The sequence below is a fragment of the Macaca fascicularis genome, chromosome 4 (genome assembly GCF_037993035.2).
Source record: "Macaca fascicularis isolate 582-1 chromosome 4, T2T-MFA8v1.1".
Classification (NCBI taxonomy): domain Eukaryota; kingdom Metazoa; phylum Chordata; class Mammalia; order Primates; family Cercopithecidae; genus Macaca; species Macaca fascicularis.
Genome location: NC_088378.1, coordinates 85,556,475 through 85,581,003, shown reverse-complemented (window position 1 = coordinate 85,581,003; position 24,529 = coordinate 85,556,475). Strand labels below are relative to the sequence as shown.

General features: G+C 46.8%; 1 protein-coding gene, 1 non-coding gene and 1 pseudogene across 3 annotated transcripts in view; 2 read left to right on the top strand and 1 right to left on the bottom strand.

Moving 5' to 3' along the window:
* MDN1 (midasin AAA ATPase 1) overlaps positions 1-21,079 on the bottom strand; it is a 184,685-nt gene extending 163,606 nt beyond the window's left edge. For both annotated transcript variants that reach the window (XM_015449074.3, XM_015449075.3), the window contains exons 1-2: positions 20,791-21,079; positions 4,618-4,844 (exon numbers count right to left, since the gene is read on the bottom strand). In XM_015449074.3, the coding sequence (XP_015304560.3) occupies positions 4,618-4,844; positions 20,791-20,892 (329 nt within the window). In that variant the 5' untranslated portion in view covers positions 20,893-21,079. The remainder of the gene's footprint in view (positions 1-4,617; positions 4,845-20,790) is intronic.
* On the top strand, positions 15,874-16,625 carry LOC102114975 (protein PIMREG pseudogene; annotated as a pseudogene).
* Positions 21,080-24,425: 3,346 nt separating the features above from the next.
* Positions 24,426-24,529, top strand: LOC123573250 (small nucleolar RNA U13). The gene has a single exon (XR_006697977.1). It is a non-coding gene; the product is annotated as a small nucleolar RNA U13 (small nucleolar RNA).

Here is a 24,529-nt window from a genome sequence, read left to right as displayed (position 1 = left end):
TCCTGGCTAACACGGTGAAACCCCGTCTCTACTAAGAAATATAAAAAAATAGCCGGGCGAGGTGGCGGGCGCCTGTAGTCCCAGCTACTTGGGAGGCTGAGGCCGGAGAATGGCGTGAACCCGGGAGGCGGAGCTTGCAGTGAGCTGAGATCCGGCCACTGCACTCCAGCCTGGGCTACAGAGCGAGACTCCGTCTCAAAAAAAAAAAAAAAAAATAGTAAAGTTGGACCGGGGGCAGTGGCTCACACCTGCAATTCCAACACTTTGGGAGGCCGATGCGGTTGGATCACCTAAGGTCAGGAGTTCAAGACCAGCCTGGCCAATATGGTGAAATCCCCACCTCTACTAAAAATACAAAATTAGCCAGGTGTGGTGGCACATGCCCATGATGCCAGCTACTTTGGAGGCTGAGGCAGGAGAATCACTTGAACCTGGAAGGTGGAAATTGCAGTGAGCCATTGCATTCTAGCCTGGACAACAAGAACGAAACTCCGTCTCCAAAAAAAAAAAAATAGTAAAGGTGATCAATTTTATGCATTTTCCTACCACAACGGGAAAAAAGTGTATACACATTTTTAAGAATGAAACTTAAATTTTGTTAAAAACTTGAGCTTATTTGTGATATATGTTTAGTTTTCAATCTGGTTCCAGGACAGAGCTCCAGGAATTGTAATTGCCAATGCAGTAAGAGCTATTCTTTCGTTATTCAACCCCCTTTCAATCACACCTGAGTTTATGTTAATGAGGTGACAATGGGAAAGTCCCTAAGGAGCAGGGAGGGCGGTGGGGGGGGGGGAGGGCCACAGGTTGGTTGCCAGGAGAACCAACCAAGTGATAATAGAGTTAAAACTTTCAGCCCAACTGCCAGAGAAGAGAGAGGGGATGAAGGTTAAGATGATCTCCAATGGTCAAAGATATAATCAATGCCGGGCGCAGTGGCTCACGCCTGTAATCCCAGCACTTTGGGAGGCTGAGGCGGGTGGATCGCCTGAGGTCGGGAGTTTGAGACCAGCCTGGCCAACATGGTGAAATCTTGTTTCTAAAAAATACAAAATTAGCTGGGCCTGGTGGCATATGCCTGTAATCCCTGCTACTAGGGAGGCTGAGGCAGGAGAATTGCTTGAACCTGGGAGGCGGAGGTTGCGGTGAGCCGAGATCGTGCCATTGCACTCCAGCCTGGGCAATGAGAGTGAAACTCCGCCTCAAAAAAAAAAAAAAAAAAAGATATAATTAATCATGCCTTCCTAATGAAATATCCATTAAAAAAAACAAAAAAACCCAAGTCGGTGCAGTGGCTCACATCTGTAATCCCAGCACTTTAGAAGGCCTAGGCGGGCGGATCACCTGAGGTCGGGAGTTTGAAACCAGTCTGACCAACATGGAGAAACCCCGTTCTACTAAAACTACAAAATTAGCCAGGCATGGTGGACATGCCTGTAATCCCAGCTACTCGGGAGGCTGAGGGAGGAGAATCACTTGAACCTGGGAGGCGGAGGTTGCGGTGACATGAGATCGCGCCACTGAAGTCCAGCCTGAGCAACAAGAGCGAAACTCCGTCTCAAAACAACAACAACAACAAAAATAAATGGGGTCCCGAGAGCTTTCAGGGTAGTAAACAAATGGAGGTGCTGAGAGGGTGCTGCAGCTGGCGGGGGGCATAGATGCTTACTGTCCCCTTCCCCCATGCCTTGTCCTGTGCATCTAACTGGCTCTTCCTGAGTCGTATCCTTTTCTAATACACTTATAATCTGGTAAAGAAACTGTTTTCCTGAGTTCTGTGAGCCATTTTAGCAAATAATCAAACCTGAAGAGGTAGGTCAAGGAAGTCTCTGATTTATAGCCTTTTGGTCAGATGCATATATGATAACCTAGACTTGAGATTCTTGTCTAGAGAGGGGGTGTGCAGGGGAGGAATGGTGAGATACTCTTGTGGGACTGAATCCTTAACCTGTGGGGTCAGTACTAACTCCAGACAGATAATCTCAGAGTTGAACTGAATTGTAAGCTACCAAACCGGTGTCAGACAATTGATAGATACAGGTAAAAAGTCACACATCTGGTGTTAGAAGTGATGTGTTCTGCAAATGTAGAGGAAAAGGAACTGTATTTTCTTCTTTACTAGTCCAGGATACTTCTGTGTACTGCAGACACGATTCATAGCAGGTGCTGGTCAAGTCAGTATAGGTAAAATTTAGAAATAATGTTACACTCTGACATAACATTAAAGGAAAATAATCTCTGGGTGTGGTAGCTCATGCCTGTAATCCCAGCACTTTGGGAGGCCGAGGCAGGCAGATCACTTGAGGCCAGGAGTTCAAGACTGGCCTGGACAACATGGTGAAAACCCAAAAAAATACAAAAGTTAGGCCAGGCACAGTGGCTTACACCTATAATCCCAGCAATTTGGGAGGCCGAGGTAGGCAGATCGCGAGGTCAGGAGTTCAAGACCAGCCTGGCCAACATAGTGAAACCCCATCTCTACTAAAAATACAAATATTAGCCAGGTGCGGTGGCACGCACCTATAGTCCCAGCTACTTGGAGTGGGGGTGAGGTGGGAGAATCGCTTAACCCGGGAGGCAGAGGTTGCAGTGAGCCAAGACCACACCACTGCACCCCAGCCTAGGTGACAGAGTGAGACTTGGTCTCAAAAAAACAAAACAAAAGAAAACACAAAAATTAGCGGGGCGTGATGGTGGGACAATCACTTGAACCGGGAGGCGGAGGTTGCAATGAGCCAAGATTGTGCCACTGCACTCCAGACTGGGTGACACAGTGAGACCCTGTCTCAGAAAAAAAAAAATCAGCCAAGTATAGTGATGTGCATCTGTAGTCCCAGCTATTCAGGAGACTGAGGCACGAGAATCACTTGAACCCAGGAGGAGGAGGTTGCAGTGAGGCGAGATCGTGCCACTGCACTCCAGCCTGGGCGACAGAGTGAGACTGCTTCAAAAAGAAAAAAAAAGAAAATAATCAACACCTATTGTGTCATTCTAACCTTCTGAAACTGTCTCCAAAGCTATAGCTGAGGGAATTTGGGAGCACAAGTTTAATCAAGGTGAAAAGAAAGCAAGGAACAAATTGCATAATTTTTTATAAGACAGAACTTTGATACCTGACATATCCAAATAGAGAAAGCCAGGAATGTTCTCAGAGTCCTGATCTTTACTTGGCTGTATATTTTCTAGTTCCATTAAACCAGGTCCATTTTTTTCTCATCCCCTTTTAGAAAAACTCATACCAACAGTGTTCTCCCCGCAAGTCTTCGTTTCTTATTTCCTCATTCAAGGACCAGATTAGATATCATACTTCCAAGAAAGCCGAAGTGTATTTATTGTACTGATGAAGACTAATAAATAAAACATTGGATATAAGAAACGTCCTGTTGGCCGGGCACAGTAGCTCACACCTGTAATCCCAGCACTTTGGGAGGCTGAGGCAGGCAGATCACGAGGTCAAGAGATTGAGACCATCCTGGCCAACATGGTGAAACCCCGTCTCTACTAAAAATACAAAAATCAGGCCGGGCGCGGTGGCTCACGCCTGTAATCCCAGCACTTTGGGAGGCCGAGCCGGGCGGATCACAAGGTCAGGAGATCGAGACCACGGTGAAACCCCGTCTCTAGTAAAAATACAAAAAATTAGCCGGGCGCGGTTGTGGGCGCCTGTAGTCCCAGCTACTCGGGAGGCTGAGGCAGGAGAATGGCGTGAACCCGGGAGGCGGAGCTTGCAGTGAGCCGAGATCGCGCCACTGCACTCCAGCCTGGGCGACACAGCGAGACTCTGTCTCAAAAAAAAAAATAAATAAAAATAAAAATACAAAAATCAGCTGGGCGTGGTGGCATGCGCCCGTAGTCCTGGCTACTTAGGAGGCTGAGGCAGGATAATCAGTTGAACCCAGGAGGGAGGTGGAGGTTGCAGTGAGCAGAGGTCATGCCACTGCACTCCAGCCTGGTGATAGAGCGGGACTCCGTCTCAAAAAAAAAAAAAAAAAAGAAGAAGAAAGAAATGTCCTATTAGTATACAGAATATTAATCATTTTTAGAGCGATAGCTTAAAAAATCTTCTCAATTTAAAAACCCCTGACACTCAGTTTTGCTGCCTCTTTTGACTACGCCTCACAAACCATATTTTACTATCACTTTAAAAGTCACATTAAAACCCAGCTCTAACCAGCTCTTAGTACACTAATTCAGATAAATTCATAGAATTTGGAAGGGATACTACAGCTCTTCTAATCTACTCCTTCAGCTGCTCTAATAAGCAAGGAATCTTTCCCATTAGAGGTGGATGCTATAAGAATCTCAGTTAAACCTCATTTACTCCACTGTGTATGCATGTCTTGCCACATGATACAATCCTTGAGAGTATTGGGGACATATCCTGACCATCTTTCCAGGTCTGTTCTGATGGCCAAGATTTAAGAGAAAACTAGTAAATGCTCACTAAACTGAGCTGGATAAATGGATTCTGCTGTGACTCTTTTTATAAAACAATACTATTTATCTCTCTTCTTTCTGTATTTGTTTTCCCTTTTCAGCTCAGACTCCCTTATATCCCAGGAGACAGTAGGTTCTATCACCTGAAGGAGAAATGTGAATAATAAAATTGCTACTCACGGGAGGACATCAGGATGGTTACCGATGAGTTTGCTCATCGACACACAGAGCCGTTCATGCAGATCATGGTTGATTTGGCCTCCAGCTTTAATGGCTTCGGCATTCCTTTCCAGCAAATCCAAAAGGAGAGGGCGAAGGTGGCGACCAACCAGCACAGTACAGTCCTTATCCAAGAGCAACTGTGCTAAGGTACTCAGGACACACTGGCGATCTTGATATGTCCACACCTGAAAAACGCAAAACAAAACATCTTTCTTTTTTTTTTTTTTGGAGACAGAGTCTTGCTCCATCCCCCAGGCTGGAGTGCAGTGGCGCAATTTCGGCTCACTGCAACCTCCGCCTCCCAGGTTCAAGCGATTCTCAGGCCTTAGCCTCCCATGAGTAGCTGGGATTACAGGCACCTACCACATCAGGCTAAGTTTTGTATTTCTTTTTTTTCTTTTTTTAGTAGAGATGAGGGTTTCACCATGTTGGCCAGGCTGGTCTCGAACTCCTGACCACAGGTGATCCAACTGCCTCAGCCTCGCAAAGTGCTGGGATTACAGGCATAAGTCACCATGCCTAGCCCAAAATATCTATATAAATAATACTCATCTGCACTGTTGTAGAAAAGCAGAGAAGAGTCCTGGGTTGGAACTAAAATGTCCAATTTCCAGACTTCATAAGTGAGATTCTATTATAAAATACTGTAGAAATTTTTTCAGTAGAGGATTAGAGTTAATATAAAGGTTGTTACAAATAAGTTTCAGTACACTGGAGTTTGAGGTACAGGAACTAATACCCGGATTCCATTTAAAAGCTACACTTCTCTGAAAAAGAATCTATATGCTGGGGTTTCAACAATCTCCAGGGAATCCAAAACCCCAAACTTCCCCCAGCTCTTTTAACTCTTGAAGAAAAAAATGGAATTCTGCAGTTAGTAGACAAAACTTACAACTCCTGAGGAAAGGACAGAGGTAAAAAATTAACTCCTGGGAGTGAATGAGGATATCCCTATCAAGCTGATCAAGGCATCAGCCTCTAACAAACAAAAAACAGATCCAAAGTAGACAGCAACACTTTGATATGGGAGATGAAATAGAATACAAAATTCTAGTGCCCGGGTTCAGAATGTAGGTAAGCATAGAAAGGAAAACTGAAAACTGTATAAAAGGCATTATATTGCTAGTGTATATACAGGTTCGCACAACCCTTTCTGCTCAGCAATGTAACAGCACTTTTAAAATGGGGACATGCCCTTTGACCTTACAAGTCTCAAGCTATGAGTTTCTCCTAAAAAGTTTCACCCCAGGCCATATGTGGTGGCTCATGCTTGTCATCTCAGCACTTTGGAAGGCTGAAGCGGACAGATCCCTTAAGCCGACGAGTTCAAGACCAGCCTGGACAACATGGTGAAACCCCATCGCTACAAAAAGTACAAAAATTAGCCAGGCTTGGTGGCACGCGCCTGCAGTCCCAGCTCCTCAGGTGGCTGAAGTGGGAGGACTGCTTGAGCCTGGGAGGTGGAGGATGCAGTGAGCTGAGATCATGCCACTGCACTCCAGCCTGGGTGACACAGTTAAGGCCCTGTCTCCAAAAAAAAAAAAAAAAAAAAAAAGGAAAAAAGGAGGAGGAGGCTCACCCTAGTCACCTATATAAGTGCACCTTGAACACAACCTAAATGTCATACAAAAAATGTAACGAGTTTTGCCAAAATTATCACCCAGAAAGTCACCTTAACCTGAGCTCTTACAAAGTCTTCCAATTATAGAGCATTCTCTCATGAAAACATTTGATTCTGATCAAAGCACTGATTAGGGAAAAATGTTACCTTGAAACAATTTCTGTCAGTCTTAGTTCTGTCCTTTATAGGAGGCTAACTGAAGGATTCCATAAAAATGGAGGAAAAGAAATTTAACAGATTTGGTCATGATAGATAGGAGCAAAACCTCACATTTTCTTTTTTTTTTTTTTTTTTTTGAGACGGAGTCTCGCTCTGTCGCCCAGGCTGGAGTGCAGTGGCCTGATCTCAGCTCACTGCAAGCTCCGCCTCCCGGGTTCACGCCATTCTCCTGCCTCAGCCTCCCGAGTAGCTGGGACTACAGGCGCCTGCCACCTCGCCCGGCTAGTTTTTTGTAGTTTTAGTAGAGACGGGGTTTCACTGTGTTCACCAGGATGGTCTCGGTCTCCTGACCTCGTGATCCACCCGTCTCGGCCTCCCAAAGTGCTGGGATTACAGGCTTGAGCCACCGCGCCCGGCCAAAACCTCACATTTTCAAGTGCTGCATTTCCGCATAAACAAGCCCTCTAAAGATACCTTTTTTTTTTTTTTTTTTTTGAGACAAGGTCTTGGTCTGTTGCCCGGACTGAAGTACAGTGGTAAAATCACAGCTCACTGCAGGCGCACTCTCCCAAGCTCAAGCAATCCTCCCAGTTGAGCCCCCTAAGTAGCTGGGATTACAGGTGTGCGCCACCACGCCCAGCTGGTATTTTTTAATTTTGTAGAGAGGGGCGTCTCACTATGTTGCCCAGGCTAATCTCAAACTCCTGAGCTCAATCCTTCTGCCTTGCCCTCTCAAAGTGCTGCGATTACAGGTGTGAGCCACTGTGCTCGGCCCCATTTTTTAAATAATAAAGTAAGTTACATTGCAGAGGAAAGAAACATATCCAAAGAAAACTGGTCAGGCATGGTGGTACTTTGGGAGGCCAATGTGAGATGATCACTTGAGGCCAGGAGTTTGAGACCAACCTGGGCAATGTGGCAAGATGTCATCTCTTCAAAAAAAATAAATAAATAAATAATTAGCTGGTGTGACCAGGAGCGGTGGCTCACACCTGTAAACCTAGCACTTTAGGAGGCAGAGGAGGGTGGATCACTTGAGGTCAGGAGTTTGAGACCAGCCTGGCCAACACGGTGAAACTTTGTCTCTACTAAAAACACAAAAAATTAGCCAGGTGTGGTGGCAGGTGTCTGTAATCCCAGCTACTTGGGAGGCTGGGGCAGGAAAATGGCTTGAACCCAGGAGGCAGAGGTTGCAGTGAACTGAGAACGCGCCACTACACTCCAGCTCCGGCAACAGAAGACCAAGACTCCATCTCAATAAAAAAATTTTTTTTTAATTAATTTTTTTTCTTAATCAGCTGGTGACGATGTGCATCTATAGTCCCAGCTACTCTAGAGAGTGAGGAGAGGATCACCTCAGCCTAGGAGTTCGAGGCTGCAGTAAGCCATGATCATGCCCACTGCACTGCAGCCTGGGTAACAGAATGAGACTCTGTCTCTAAAAATAAAATACATAAAATATAAATTTCATTCCCCAATAATTTTAAATATAAAAATATAACTCATTTTTATATATTGACCTGTGATCAATGAAATTCTTTATTTTGAAGATTCCTTAAGACTTTCTACATACAAAATCCTGTCTTAAGCAAACATTGTTTTATTTATTTTTATTTTTGGAGACAGGGTTTCCGTCACCCAGGCTGCAGTATTTCGATATCAGCTCACTGCAGCCTCGACTTCTCAGACTCAAGTGATCCTCCCGCCTCAACTTCCCAAGTAGCTGGGTCTACAGGCACGCACAACCATGCCTGGCTAATTTCTGTATTTTTAGTAGAGTCAGGGTTTCACCACATTGCCCAGGTTGGTCTTGAACTCCTGGGCTCAAGAGATCCACCTACCTCAGCCCCCAAAGTGCTGGGATTACAGGTATTCACCACCACACAAGGGGGTTTACAGTTTTTCTCAGCATTTGAAAGATGTTTCATTGTGTTGTTTGTTAAGAAACCAACAGTCACTTTTATCTTTGCTCCTCTACAAGTAAAGTGTCTTCTGGCAATTTTTAAGATGTTGTTTATTACTTGTTTCTTAGCAACTTGATTATGATGTGGCTTGGTGTGGTTTTAAGTTTATCAGATTTAAGATGATGAGTTTTTGGGATCTATGAATTATTTTTCATCAACTTTAGAAATTTTGAGATTATCTTTTATATTTCTACTGTTTCTCTTTGCTCCCTCCTCCTGTAACTCCAGTTCACATACAGTAGACTAGTTGATAATGCCTCACAAATCACTGAAGCATTTTTATTCCGGCTTTTTCCCAACCTGTCTGTTTAAGCCTAGATAATTTCTATTGCCGTATCTTGTAATTCAATGTTCTTTTCTTGTGAACTGTCTAATCTTCGGCAAGGCCTATCCAGTAAAATATTCATTGCTAAGATTGTATTTTTTGGTTTCACTTGGTTTTTTTCATAGCTTAAATTTCTCTCATTATGTTTAACATTTCCCTTCAAGTCCCTGCACATACAATTACTTTTTTTTCATGTTTTTGAGAGTGATGGGGTCTCACTTTGTTGCCCAGGCTCAGACTGATCATAAACTCCTGGCCTGAAGTGGTTCCTCTTGGCCCAGCCTATAATCACTTTTTTCTTTTTCCGAACATTCATATCATCATTGTATAATCACTTTTTTAAGTCCTTGTTTATTAATTTAAATATCTTTATTATTTTGGGATCTGTTACAGTGACTGACTTTTCTCCTGGTAATAAGCCACCATTTTCCTTTTCCTATATCTAGTACTTTTTTAATCAGATGCTGAACGTTGTAGATATGTGTCTAGATTTTGCTCTGTTCCTTTGTTCTAGCAGGCAATTAATCAGCTTGTAGGTCAGCTTGATCCTTTCAAGACTTTTTTTTAAGTTTTCTTAGTATTGGTCTAGTAAGGCCTTTGAGGGCTGATTTAGCCCTGGAATGTGGCCCTTCTGGGTTCCACGCCTAATTATGCCAGTATTCAACTTGGGTCTTTCCACTCCAACTAGTAGGAGTTGAACATCTCCTACACAGAAAAACTCCAGTAGTTATTCTTTGCATAGCTCACAAAATTTCCCTAAGAAAACACAGCTTCACATTCAGCCAGTACTCACCAGACCCCTGTTCCCTCTACTATAACACTACAGCTGTTCCCTCTACTATAACACCCTTCCCAGCATATTCCAACTACTGCCCCAACTCCGAGCTCTGTCTTCTCAGCTCAGTAGGACCACCACTGCTGAACTTCGTTCCTCCTCTGAGTCAGTCCTCCTATAAGTGACTCCAGGTAGACAGCCGGAATCATTCTAGGGCTCACCTTGTTTCCCATTTTTAGGAATCCCAATCCTATGCTACCTTTCATCCAATGTTTGAAAGTTTTTCATATGGATTTTTTTCCTGTTTTTCTAGTTGTTTTGGCAACAGGGTTAATCCAGTACCAGTTACTCTATCACGAACAAAAGAAGTATGTATATTTTACTCTTTCCTGTTACAGCACTAAACTTCATATATATTTAAACCTTTGTATTTTATCTTCCTAGATTTATAAAGACTATATATGCAAGACTGAACATAGTGGCTCACACCTGTAGTCTCAGCACTTTCGGAGGCCAAGGCAGGCAGATCACTTGAGCCCAGGAGTTTGATACCAGCCTAGGCAACGTGGCAGAACCACATCTCTACAAAAAAATACAAAAGTTAGCCAGGCGTGGCTGGGTGCAGTGGCTCACTCCTATAATCCCAGAATTTTGGGAGGCCAAGGAGGGTGGATCACTTGAGGTCAGGAGTTCAAGACCAGCCTGACCAACATAGTGAAACACCATCTCTACTAAAGGAACAAAATTAGCTGGGCATTATGGCACATACCTGTAGTCCCAGCTACTAGGGAGGCTGAGGCAGGAGAATCACTTGAACCCAGGAAGCAGAGGGGGCAGTGAGTCAAGATCATAACACTGCACTCAAGCCTGGGTGCCAGAGCAAGACTCCCTCTCAAAAAAATAAAATTAAATTAAATTAAATTTAAAAATAAAATAAAATAAAATAAAAAACTAGCCAGGCTTGGTGGTGTGTACCTGTAGTCCCTGCTACTCATGAGGCTAGAGTTGGGGGAAATCACCTGAGCCTGGAAGGTAGAGGCTGCAGTGAGCCATGATCGTACCACTATATCCCAGCCTAGGCAACAGAGTGAAACTGTTTCATTTAAAAAAAAAAAAAATTAAGTTTGGTAGATTATATATCAAAACATTAATATGGGCAGTCCCTGACCGAATGTTTTTCTTACATGTATTAGTTTCTTAGAGCTGTGATAACAAAATACCACAAACTGACTTAAAAAAAAAAAAAAAAAACAAGGCCAGGTACAGTGGCTCACGCCTGTAATCCCAGCACTTTGGGAGGCTGAGGTGGGTGGGTCACCTGAGGTCAGGAGTTCGAGACCAGCCTGAGCAATATGGTGAAACTCCGTCTCTACTAAAAATACAAAAATTAGCCAGGCATGGTGGTGGGTGCCTGTAGTCCCAGCTACTAGGGAGGCTGAGACAGCAGAATCGCTTGAACCCGGGAGGCAGAGGGTGCAGTGAACCGAGATCATGCCACCGTACTCCAGCCTGGGCAACAGAGACTCACTTTGTCTCAAAACAAAACAAAACAAAAAACAAATTAAAAACATACAAATCTATTGTCTCACAATTCTAAAGTCTGGAAGTCCAAGATCAGGGTGTCAGCAAGGCCACATTCCTTTGAAACCTACAGGGGAGAATCCCTCCTTGCCTCTTCCTAGCTTCTGGTTGTCATCATCAATCCCTGCTGTTCCTTGTCTTGCAGCTTTATTACTCCAATATGTGTTTCTGTCATCACCATATGGCCATCTTCCCTTTATGTCTTTCTCTCCTCTTTTTATAAGAACAGTCATATTGGGCTGGACATGGTGGCTCATGGCTGTAATTCCAGCACTCTAGGAGGCTGAGGTGGGTAGATCACTTGAGGTCGGGAGTTCGAGACCAGCCTGGCCAATATAGTGAAACCCCATCTCTACTAAAAATACAAAAATTAGCTGCGCATGGTGGCACACGCCTGTAATCCCAGCTGCTGAGGCAGGAGAATCACTAGAACCAAAGAGGCGGAGGATGCAATGAGCCACAATTGCCCCACTGCACTCTAGCCTGGGCGAAAGAGAAACAGTCATATTGGATTAAGGCCCTATCTAATTATCTCATCTTGACTTTATTACATCTGCAAAGACCTCATTTCCAAATAGGGTCATATTGAGGTATTACAGGCTAGGACTTCTACATATATTTTCAGCAGACACAATTTAACCCACAACACTGGTGGTGCTTTTCTGAATTTTCCAAGTATTCTGCATGAATACTACTAGTTAATGCAGTTTCAAAAAAATAATAAATGTTGTGCTAAAACCCGTGAAAGGGTAAATGCCAGGCCTGCAAGAAAAGGGACCAGCTAGGCTAGGATACCTGTGAGTATCTGGGGGATGGGTGGGGGTTATAGGAAAACTACATAATCAGCTTTCTCCTTCTGTAAGCCCAGGGGCCTTGCTAGTCAAAGCATCTGTGACCATGTCAGCTGGCTTGCTATTGTAGGAAATAAAAACAGAACAATGAATGCTAAAAGATTTACTTTTTTTTTTTTTTTTTTTTTTTTTTTTTTGAGATAGAGTCTCACTCTGTAGCCAGGCTGGAGTGCAGTGGTACGATGTCGGTTCACTACAACCTCCGCCTCCCTCCCAGGTTCAACCGATTCTCCTACCTCAGTCTCCCAAGTAGCTTGGGCTACAGGAGTGTGCCACCATGCCCAGCTAATTTTTGTATTTTTAGTAGAGATGGGATTTCACCATGTTGGCCAGGATGGTCTCAGTATCTTGATCCGCCCACCTTGGCCTCCTAAAGTGCTGCGATTATAGGTGTGAGCCACTGCGACCAGCCAGGATTTACTTCTTAAACCTGTGATTACTCCCGAAACATTCTTAGGAAATCCTGCCTTTCTCCTTGGGAGACTGGGACCCACTGGAAAAGGGAAACGACTGCATTCCTTCTGGCTACACCTCTGTATTTTCTCACTTCCGTTAATATTCTGTGAAGCTTAAATTGGTTTTATTTAGGTGGCTGGGATACAAGCAAGTATGAGGAAAGCTGAAGAATACTGATTACTTAACAAATACAAGAAATTTTTTTTTTTTTTTTCTGAGATGGAGTCTTACTCTGTTGCCTAGGCTGGAGTGCAGTGGCCTGATCTCAGCTCACTGCAACCTCCACCTCCCGGGTTCAAGCAATTCTCCTGCCTCAGCCTCCTGAGTAGCTGGGATTACAGGCAGGCACCACCACGCCCAGCTAATTTTTGTATTTTCAGAGACACGGGGTTTCACTATGTTGGCCAAGCTGGTCTCGAACTCCTGACCCCGTGACTCACCCACCGTGGCCTCTCAAAGTGCTGGGGTTACAGGCGTGAGCCACCGCGCCCAGCCAAGAAAAAACATTTTTATCGGTCGGGTGTGGTTACTTATGCCTGTAATCCTAGCACTTTGGGAGGCCAAGGCAGGTGGACTGTCTGAGCTCAGCCACCATGCCTGGCCAAGAAAAAACATTTTTAAGGTGGCTCAGCTCTTCTCTTCCCACCAAAAATACCAAACAATTTCGTTCCTCAGATATAACAAAATTCATCAATTCCCCAACAACTAGCCAACAAAAATAGAAGAGGAAAAAAGCACTCTTCATATTTGTATGTCTGTATGCTTAACTTATTGAACTTTTTACTGTTTTGAGTAATGAAACTACTATATTGTCATATTCAACTGCTAACTGATCAGTTAGCCCTTCTCAAAGCAGTTAATTAAAAGATAAGGCAGGTTTTTCTACCTCAGTGTTATTATTTATAATTACATGTATCAGCTGAAATGTGTATTTTCAGCTAAAGAGAAACAATTCCTAAACTACTCTATAAAACCTAAGCAATTAGGCTGGGTGCGGTGGCTCACACCTGCAATCCCAACACTTTGGTAGGCCAAGGTGGGAGCATGGCTTGGGCCCAGGAGTTCAAGACCAGCCTGGGCAACATAGTGAGACTCCCCATCTCTACTAAAATTTTTTTTTTTTTTGAGACGGAGTTTCATTGTTGCTGCCCAGGCTGGAGTGCAATGGCGCAATCTCGGCTCACCACAACCTCTGCCTCCTGGGTTCAAGAGATTCTCCTGCCTCAGCCACCCCAGTAGCTGGGATTACAGCATGCGCCACCACGCCTGGCTAATTTTGTATCTTTAGTAGAGAAGGGGTTTCTCCATGTTGGTCAGGCTGGTCTCGAACTACCAACCTCAGGTGACCTGACCACCTTGGCCTCCCAAAGTCTGATACAGGTGTGAGCCACCGTGCCTGGCCACAAAATTTTTTTAGAAATTAGCCAGGCAAAGCTGGGCGCAGTGGCTCATGCCTGTAATCCCAGCACTTCGGGAGGCAGAGGCGGGAGGATCACATGAGGTCAGGAGTTCGAAAACAGCCTGGCCAACATGGCAAAACCCCATCTCTACTAAAAATACAAAAAATTAGCCGGACATGGTGCCAGGTGCCTGTAATCCCAGCTACTTGAGAGGCTGAGGCAGAAGAATTGCTTGAACCCAGGAGGCGGAGGTTGAAGTGAGCCAAGATCACACCATGGCACTCCAGCCTGGGTGATACAGCAAGACTCTGTCTCAAAAAAAAAAAAAAAAAAAAAAAAAAGGAAATTAGCCAGGCATGGTATTGTGCACCTGTTGTCCCAGCTACTCAGAAGGCTGAGGTGGGAAGACCATTTGAGCCCAGGAGGTCAAGGCTAAAGTGAGCTATGATTGCATCACTGTACTCTAGCCCGGGCCATAAAGGAAGACCCTGTCTCGGACAGGGGAAGCATTAAAGCATCACCACTGTCATCATTTGCTTAAAACACTGAAAGTTAAAGGTATGTTCTGCCAAAAATAAGTAAGTATGCCTGTAATCCCAGCATTTTGGGTGGCCAAGGTGAGAGGACTGCTTGAGCCTAGGAGTTTGAGAACAGCCTGGGCAACACCGCAAGACTTTGTTTCTACCTAAGATTAAAAAAAAAAAAATTGGGCCGGGCGCGGTGGCTCAAGCCTGTAATCCCAGCACTTTGGGAGGCTGAGACAGGTGGATCACGAGGTCAGGAGATCGAGACCATCCTGGCTAATATGGTGAAACCCTGTCTCTACTAAAAAATACAAAAAACTAGCCGGGCGAGGTGGCAGGCGCCTGTAGTCCCAGCTACTCAGGAGGCTGAGGCAGGAGAATGGCGTAAACCCAGGAGGCGGAGCTTGCAGTGGGCTGAGATCCGGCCACTGTACTCCAGGCTGGGCGACACAGTGAGACTCCGTCTCAAAAAAAAAAAAAAAAAATTAGCCAGACGCAGTGGCATGCTTATAGTTCCAGCTACTGGAGGGGATGGGGAAGGTCCTGAAGTAAGATGATCAGTTGAACCTAGGATGTCAAGGCCACTGCTCTCCAGACCCTGTCTTAAAAAATAAAAAAGAAAGTGTAAACCAAAAATAAAATTATAAGCCCCCCAACCAACTGAATGAAGGTGAATCCTTCTCCTCTCAGCCAAGAGTGTTCTAAAGTAAACCTGAAACACTAGTTCACACCACGCTGGGAATGGTCGGTCAGACACGCCTCATAATACTCTCTTCCTTTTGGAATTCTGGCACAGCTGACCAGCATTAACATTAAAACTGAGACCTTAGGACTGACAAAACAGACTTGTAGCAATTAAGATACCAATATGACAGAGAGCAAACCCTGAAAGAACTATTTCAGGAGTATTTTAATTCCCCCTCCTTTTTTTTTGGGGGGGGTAGAGACAGAGTCTCTCTACTATGTTGCCCAAGCTGCTCTCAAACTCCTGGGTTCAAACAATTCTCCTCCCTCAGCCTCCAACAGTGCTGTGATAACAGGCATGAGCCACCATGTCTGGCCCAAAATATACAGCTTTGACATATTTTGAAATGGCCCTGAAAAGCTGTCTCTTTAAGTCTTACACGAAACATTTAACATTTACAGTACTCGGCCGGGCGCGGTGGCTCAAGCCTGTAATCCCAGCACTTTGGGAGGCCGAGACGGGCGGATCACGAGGTCAGGAGATCGAGACCATCCTGGCTAACCCCGTGAAACCCCATCTCTACTAAAAAATACAAAAAACTAGCCGGGCGAGGTGGCGGGCGCCTGTAGTCCCAGCTACTCGGGAGGCTGAGGCAGGAGAATGGCGTAAACCCGGGAGGCGGAGCTTGCAGTGAGCTGAGATCAGGCCACTGCACTCCAGCCTGGGCGACAGAGCGAGACTCTGTCTCAAAAAAAAAAAAAAAACATTTACAGTACTCGGCTTCAGGCAGACATTGGGAGTGTTGAGGTCTAGTGGGCAGAGAAGACTCTTAGCCAGACAGATGGCTTCTCGTGGCAGGATGCGAGGGCCTCCATGCGCTGGAGATCTCTCCAGCACCAGGGGCAGCTGCTGGCCGGCAAGGAGCTGCAGCCTATGGCCAGTCATCAGGAGATCTCCGCCAGGGCCCTGGGTTCTCTGTGCAGACAGTTCCAAAGGAAGCTGTCCCGAAGAGCTGTCAACCTCAACCTCCAGGCAGGCACCTCCTGGAAACCCCTAGAAACCAGAGTCAGGGCAGCAAGAGACTCCAGGCTGCAGCTCGCTCAGCTAAGAGCACCCAGCCATGTCACAGAGAATCCACAAGTCCTGCCAAAGTAGCACCAAGTGGCTGGTGGAGACCCAGGTGAAGGCCAGGAGGAGGAAAAAAAGGTTTAAAAAGGGAGGGCAGTGGCTCCCCAACTTGCAGCCTGAGCCAGAAGAGTATTCGGCTGTCCAGAGCTGCCCCTGACCACTCAGCCACAGACCCCCCGTGCATCACCACCTCTCTACCTGGACAGGCTCACGTGCCCATCCTCTACGGCAGTGGAAGCAGGAGGCTGCCTTCCAGAGCCCCTGCTCCTCGACAGAGCTCCTCTGCTCTCCTAGCGAGTATGATAGTGACCTAGAGGCTATGGGGGGCAGGAATTCGGCATCTCCAGAAGCTGTCCCAAGAGCTGGATGAAGCCATTATGGCGGAAGAGAGTGGTGAAATGACACTCTCATTCATGATTGAGGAAGTGCCTTGCAGGAAACAAGCCCTGTCTGACCACCAAAGCTTCATACCCAAGAATGTCTGTGCTTCCCCATGAGCTTCCTGGTGGAAGCTCCCAGGAGTCATCAGTACCCCTGGGCCGCTGCTAAAAAAGACCTGAGTAGCAAGGGGCCCAGAGCCCCCCTGTTGCAGCCACATCTGGACCCATCAGTGACTGCCTGCCACAGCCTGAGAGTGTCTTGAGGAGACCTTGCAGAGGTGGGGAGTTCCCCAAGGGGACTCTTGGGCTTAGAAATTCATCATATACTTGACCTTGAGCCTGGTATTTGCTTCATCTACAATGTGAAGAGCCGGCATCAGATGTTTGAGAGCTCTGAACTGTGTACCCATGTACTTGGTTTTTGGGGAGTCATCCACAAAGTTATTCGCCCACTGTGTTTCCAGTGCCAAGGCTCTTGGGAACACCACTCTCAGCCCTGCTTTCCCTACCAGGGCTCTGGAGGAAGGCACAGGAGATAGTTCCAGGCTTAAACTCTGGGCTCACAGGTACCTATTCATATGCTCAAGGCAGAGCACTGTGAGTGTGCCAGGAGGGGTAGCCCCGTTCAAGAGCAATTCCTGCCCTTTGTAAATTATTTAAGAAACCTGCTTGGTCATTTTATTAGAAAGAAACCAGAGAGCGTTGCTTTCTTATAATAAAAACTAGATAACACTGCTTTCTCATAATAAAGACTGTTTTGTGGCTGGGCACAGTGGCTCACGCCCGTAATCCCAGCACTTTGTGAGGCCAAGGCGGGTGGATCATCTGAGGTCAGGAGTTCAAGACCAGCCTGGCTAACATGGTGAAACCCCGTCTCTACTAAAAATACAAAAATTAGTCAGGTGCGGTGGCAGGCACCTGTAATCCCAGCTACTCGGGAGGCTGAGGCAGGAGAACTGCTTGAACCCAGGAGGCAGAGGTTGCAGTGAGTCGCGATTGCGTCACTACAGTCCAGCCTAGGTGTCAGAGCAAGACTCCATCTCCGTCTGGGGGTGGGGGGGAAGGAGACTACATTTCGGGGAGAAAAAAAAAAACATTTACAGGCTAGGCTTATAATCCCAGCACTTTGGGAGGCTGAGGTAGGTGGATCACTTGAGCCCAGGAGTTCCAGACCAGCCTGGACAACAGAGTAAGATCCTATCACTTTAAAAAATAATAATAATAAAAAAATTTTAAAAGAAACAGTTGCAATCTATTCTCTCTGAAACCTGTTACCTGGAGGCTTCATTTGCATAATATGAACCTTGGTCTCCACACCTCTATCTTCCCCCCCCCCCCAGATAGTCTCACTCTGTCGCCCGAGCTGGAGTGCAGTGGTACAATCTGGGCTCACTGCAAGCTCCGCCTCCCAGGTTCCCGCCATTCTCCTGCCTCAGCCGCCGGAGTAGCTGGGACTACAGGCACCCACCACCATGCCCGGCTAATTTTTTATATTTTTAGTAGAGACGGGGTTTCACCATGTTAGCCAGGATGATCTCGATCTCCTGACCTTGTGACCCACCTGCCTCGGTCTTCCAAAGTGCTGGGATTACAGGTGTGAGCCACTGCGCCTGGCCTCCACACCCCTATCTTAACCCAGACACTCCATTCTATTGATTCCAGGGATTTAAATAAACTCTCAACCAATTGCCAGTCAGCAAATCTTTGAATCCACCTGTGACTTGGAAGACCACCCCTCTCACCCTTCGAGTTGTCCCAGCTTTCCAGACCAAACCAATGTACGTCTTACATGTACTGATTGATGTCTTAGGTCTCCCTAAAATGTATAAAACCAAGCGGTAGCCCGATCACCTTGGGCGTATGTTCTCGGGATCTCCTGGGGCTGCGTCATGAGCCATGGTCACTCACACTTAGCTCAGAATAAATCTCTTAAAATATTTTAGAGTTTGACACTTTCCATCGACAAAAGTATCACAGTTTGTGAGTACATTAATCTGTTCAATAAACATTTACTGCCCACTGCATATCAGACACTGTATTGGACACTACAGCTACACAGTCCCCTTCTCTGGACATACTCTCAATCAACTACTGATAATCAGTTAGTTGAAACAAAGGTTAAGAGGAAGAGGAAAGGGTAAAGTCAGAAAAGTCTTCCTGGGGAAAACCATTTCAAAAGCAGTCTTCCAGAACAAACAAGTTAACTGAGCAGGGCACAGAAGAGAGATGCAGCCTTCTAAGGAAAGGAAATGCAAAGTCAATGAGGCAAGTAATGGCAAGGAATGACCGAGACAATAAATAACAACAGAAGTTAACAATGGGAGGTGACTCCAGTCAACAACAGTAGAGGGTAACAACCTGCAGTCACTGCAGGCAGCTTAGTGTTGCTGAAATAGCAAGCCCTGAGCAGAGACTAAACAACCAAGCTGGGGCAGGATTTCTTTCTCAATTTTGCACCACTGCCATTTACCATGGATAACTCTGTTGTAGGGAGTTGTCCCATACATAACAGAATGCTTGGCGGCATCCCTGGCCTTGATGCACTAGATGCTAGTAGCGCCCCCATAATGAACAGTTGTGATAACCATAAAGGTCTCCAGATTTGTCCCTGGGAGCAAAATTGGCCCCACTCCCCAGAATAATTGGGCTGGAGATACATCAAAAAAATACTTCAGGCCGGGCGCGGTGGCTCAAGCCTGTAATCCCAGCACTTTGGGAGGCCGAGACGGGCGGATCACGAGGTCAGGAGATCGAGACCATCCTGGCTAACACGGTGAAACCCCGTCTCTACTAAGAAATACAAAAAACTAGCCGGGCGAGGTGGCAGGCGCCTGTAGTCCCAGCTACTCGGGAGGCTGAGGCCGGAGAATGGCGTGAACCCGGGAGGTGGAGCTTGCAGTGAGCTGAGATCCGGCCACTGCACTCCAGCCTGGGCTACACAGCGAGACTCCGTCTCAAAAAAAAAAAAAAAATACTTCAGGGAAGGGCACCGCGGCTCGCGCCTGTAATCCCAGCACTTTGGGAGGCTGAGGCGGGTGGATCATCTGAGGTCAGGAGTTTGACACCAGCCTGACCCACACAGTGAAACCCTATCTCTACTAAAAATGCAAAATATTAGCCAGGCATGGTGGCGCACGCTTGTAATCCCAGCTGCTCGGGAGGCTGAGACAGAAGAGTCGCTTGAACCCGGGAGGTGGAGGAGCTGAGATGGTGGGCCATTGCACTCCAGTCAGGACGACAGAGCGGGACTCTGTCTCCAAAAAAAAAAAAAAATTAATTAGCTACACCTGGGACCCAAGTACCTGGGCCCACACACACCTGTTCTGTGGCTCACGCCTGTAATCCCAGCACTTTGGGAGGCCGAGGCGGGCGGATCACGAGGTCAAAAGATCGAGACCACCCTGGCCAACATGGTGAAACCCTGTCTCTACCGAAAATACAAAAATTAGCCGGGTGTGGTGGCGGGCACCTGTGGTCCCAGCTACTCTGGAGGCTGAGGCAGGAGAATCGCTTGAACCCGGGGTGCGGAGGGTGCAGTGAGCCGAGATCGCGCCACTGCACTCCAGCCTGGCAACAGAGCGAGACTCTGTCTCAAAAAAAAAAAAAAAAAAAAGAGTCTTCAACTCAGGTAGGAGTCAATGAGAAGGTTCTTAAAAGCCCTTAGACCCATTTCCCAGAAAACTCTAGTTAACCTCATAATTCGTACAGTTACAGTTAGTATTCGCTGTCTTGGTTTGTCCTTCAGCTGTTTTAAGTGTTTACGAACTGTCTCCAAAAATAGATGCAAATTTCCCTTATGGCAGACATCGTAACGAATTTATCCACTTTCTCACAGCGCCACACCGTTCCTTACGCACAGCAGGAATGCAATCAATATTTGTCAGTGGTTCACCCAAACTAACAGGAGTGGCTGGACTACGCACACTTAGGTAATACGTACACTTGTCAAAACGGCAGAAACGCAACCTCAATTTCAGAAAAACCACATTCCTTTCGGAAGGCCACCTCGGCCACAAGCAGCCGAAGCGCATGCATAGGGGTGAGAGGCGATGGGAAGAGTACTGGAAGGCTCTTCCAGATAAAAACAAAAGACTCCTTCCAATCGCCTCAAACACGCTCGGAAGCCTCCACGACCTGCGCCAGCCCAGAGGTGGGAGCCAGCTTGACCGGAGGCCGCATCACTCTCCCCTTAAAGCGGCAAGTCTCGGCAGGGGAGCGCAGGAAGCTTACTAGTGGGGCGACCCAGTCGGTCCGGCGCTTTCCCTCTCCCTTCACGTCTTACCTGCTTGGCCAAGAACCTGCCCAACTCACTGCGGCTCTTCTCGTTCTTGGCTGCGATTAACCGCAGCGGCGCGGCTGCCACCTCCAGCAAGAAGTGCTCCATGACCCACGGCCCTCACCCGGAGTGGCCACCTGCGCTCCCTACTTCGCGGCCAGCGTCCCCAAGCCGCCGAGGTCCCAGTGCCCGAGCAGCCACCAACTACGCCCCCAGGAAAGGCGTCCTCCGCTCCAGCGCGGACACCGGGAGAGCTGCACCACACGTGGGTGAGCACACGGCGTTTGACGTCATCAGCTCGGGACGGCTACGCGGCGCCCTCCCCGCCTCGGCCTCTCAGCGGCGGAAACTCCGGTCTTCGCTGTCCCGCCTTTTCCGGGAGGGAAATGGAAGCAAAAATCTAGTCGGTTTGGATGCATGAGTGATGGGGTCTCGCGAACTCAGCACGTGGCGGGGCAGAGAGAAGAGTGCGTTAGGCCCGGGAGGAAAGAGAGGGGGCGTGTGATTCTCAGCCCACCGTGCCTTCCTTCTGCCTGAACACACGGAAAGATCAGATGTGAGAGAAATGCTGATTCTCAGCCGGGCGCGGTGGCGCATGTCTTTATCCCAGCACTTTGGGAGGCCGAGGCGGGCAGATCATTTGAGGTTAGCAGTTCGAGACCAGCCTGGGCAACATGGTGAAACCCCCTTCTCTACTAAAAATACAAAAATTAGCCGGGCGTGGTGGCGCGCGCCTGTAGTCCCAGCTACTTGGGAGGCTGAGGCAGGAGAATCGCTTGAACCCGGGAGGCGGAGGTTACAGTAAGCCGAGATCGTGCAACTGCACTCCAGCCGCGCGACAGAGCAGACTTTTCTGTCCCGAAAAAAGAAAAGAAAAGCTGATTCTACCCTTCTTAGCGGTGGCAGTTACCCCGTGCATAGGTAGGGGTCAGCAGTAACCGTAGTTCTTGCCTCCTCAGAAGAATTCCACGAAGGGCATGAGGCAGAATGAGAGACCTAGGCAAGCTTCAGAGTAGAAGTAAAAGTTTATCAAAAAGCTTTAGAACAGGACGGAAAGAAAAGGAGGAAAGTACACCTTGGAAGACGGCCAAGCAGTCGCCTTGAGAAATCAAGTGCGCAGCTTGACCTCTTGACTTGAGGTTTTATATGTTGGCATACTTTCGGGAACTTGCACTGCTTCTCCCGACTCCTGAGATCTTATTGGGAAGCTACTGATCAGTTTCAGGTGTTTTCTATTAGAAGACTGCCTTTCGCTGGCGCCGGTGAACGTTAGAGAAACAGTTAAGAACCGCCTGACCATCATCTGATTGTCGCCCAGTAGTCCTGGTGTATGTGGGGTGGGGAGCGCTCTGCTGCTCTGCTCATACCTAACTAGTTAACATTCTGCCCCAGCAATTCCCCTTGTAGGACTCTAGCCTACGGAAATCCTCACATAAGTGTGACAAAGATACCCCTTGCAGATTTCTTAATACAGATATTGGAAGAAAATGTTCAATTGGGAATATTAAACTATGGGGTCTAAGTTATAGAATATTCTGGAAGTCATAAAAAAATAGCGTCCATAACATTAAAAGTGCACTTGTGGGCTGGGCGCAGTGTCTCATGCCTGTAATCACAGCACTAGGCGAGGCAGGCAGATCACAAGATACGGAGTTGGAGATCAGCCTGACCAACATGGTGAAACCCCATCTCTACTAAAAACACAAAAATTAGGGCTGGGTGCCTTGGCTCACGCCTGTAATCCCAGCACTTTGGGAGGCCAAGGCGGGCAGATCACCTGAGATTAGTAGTTCGAGACCAACCTGACCAACATGGAGAAACCCATCTCTACTAAAAATAGAAAATTAGCCGGGTGTGGTGGTGCATGCCTGTAATGCCAGCTACTCGGGAGGCTGAAGTAGGAGAATCGCTTGAACCCGGGAGGCGGAGGTTATGGTGAGCCGAGATTGTGTCATTGCATTCCAGCCTAGGCAACAAGAGCAAAAGGCCATCTTAAAAAAAAAAAAAAAAAAAAGTGGGGGGTGGCCAGGCGCCGTGGCTCACACCTGTAATTCCAACACTTTGGGAGGCCAAGGCAGGCAGATCACCTGAGGTCGGGAGTCTGAGACCAGCCTGGCCAACATGGTGAAACCTCATCTGTACTAAAAAGTAAAAAATTAGCCAGGCGTGGTGGCAGGCACCTGTAATCCCAGCTACTCAGGAGGCTGAGGCAGGAGAATAGCTTGAACCTGGGAGGTGGAGGTTGCAGTGAATGGAAAATGTGCCGGTGCACTCCAGCCTGGGCAAACTCTGTCTCAAAAAGAAGAAAAAGACAAAAAGAAAAAGTTATGTAGTGATAATGCACCCTGGCAACTATTCTCAGGAATGTGTTTAAAGAGGTGCCCCCTGAAAAAGGAGGGTAAAACCAAGAAAGAAGATGACATGGGATCCAGGAAATAAGAGATTTAGCACAGAAAGAAAAAGTAAAATAATCTTGTGGATCGTAATCTTAATCCACAGGATTATTTTTCTTTTAAGTGTTTAAGGGAAATCCCAGAACTTTCATCTGGGCAGCAGCAGTAAGATGAACAGCTCTAGGATGGTTAAATTAATAGATCAGATTAGTGGTTGCCTGGGTTTGGGATTGGAAGAGAAGACAATGTAAACAGCCAGAAGGCAAAATTTGGGGGTAATAAAAATCTAAGACTGGGCCAGCCACAGTGGCTTACGCCTGTAATCCAGCACTTTGGGAGGCTGAGGTAGGTGGATCACAGGGTCAGGAGTTCGAGACCAGCCTGGCCAACATGGTGAAACTCCATCTCTACTAAAAATACAAAAATTAGCCAGGCGTGTTGGCACATGCCTGTAGTCCCAGCTATTTGGGAGGCTGAGGCAGGAGAATCACTCCAACCCGGGAGACAGAGGTTGCAGTGAGCCGAGAACGTGCCACTGCACTCCCACCTGGGCAACAGAGTGAGACTCTGTCTCAAAAAACAAAACAAAACAAAGTACAAAAATTACCCAGGCGTGGTGGCAAGCGCCTGTAATCCCAGCTACGTGGGAGACTGAGGCAGAAGAATCACTTGAACCTGGGAGGCAGAGGTGGCAGTGAGTTGAGATCCCGCCATTGTACTCCAGCCTGGGCAACAGAACGGGATTCTGTCTCAAAATAATAAAAGAAAAATAATGATAATAAGGAAGGAATAGAGCATGTGTAGTATAGATGAAATAAGGTTGACAGTGTATTAGTAATTATTGAAACCAGATATTGGGTAATAGGAGTTTATCGTACTCTTTTTTTTTTTTTTGAGACGGAGTCTTGCTTTGTCACCCACACTGGAGTGCAGTGACACAATCTCAGCTCACTGCAACCTCCACCTCCCGGGTTCAAGCTATTCTCCTGCCTCAACCTCCTGAGTAGCTGGGACTACAGGCATGCACCACCACACCCAGCTAATTTTTTCTTTTGTATTTTCACTAGAGACAGGGTTTCACCATGTTGGCCAGGCTTGTCTCAAACTCCTGACCTCAGGTAATCCACCCCCCTCAACATCCCAAAGTGCTGGGATTACAGAGGTAAGCCACCACGCCCGGCCTATTGTACTCTTCTTTCTACTTTTGTGTATGTTTGAAATTTTGCGCTAAAAAAAATAGTATCTTTGATCCTTTTGTAGTTCATCAGCATGATGATTGGGTTTTCACACACATGTGTAATATGTGCCTCCCTCAAACCATGTTATGACCTCAGTATATTACCTGTCTGATA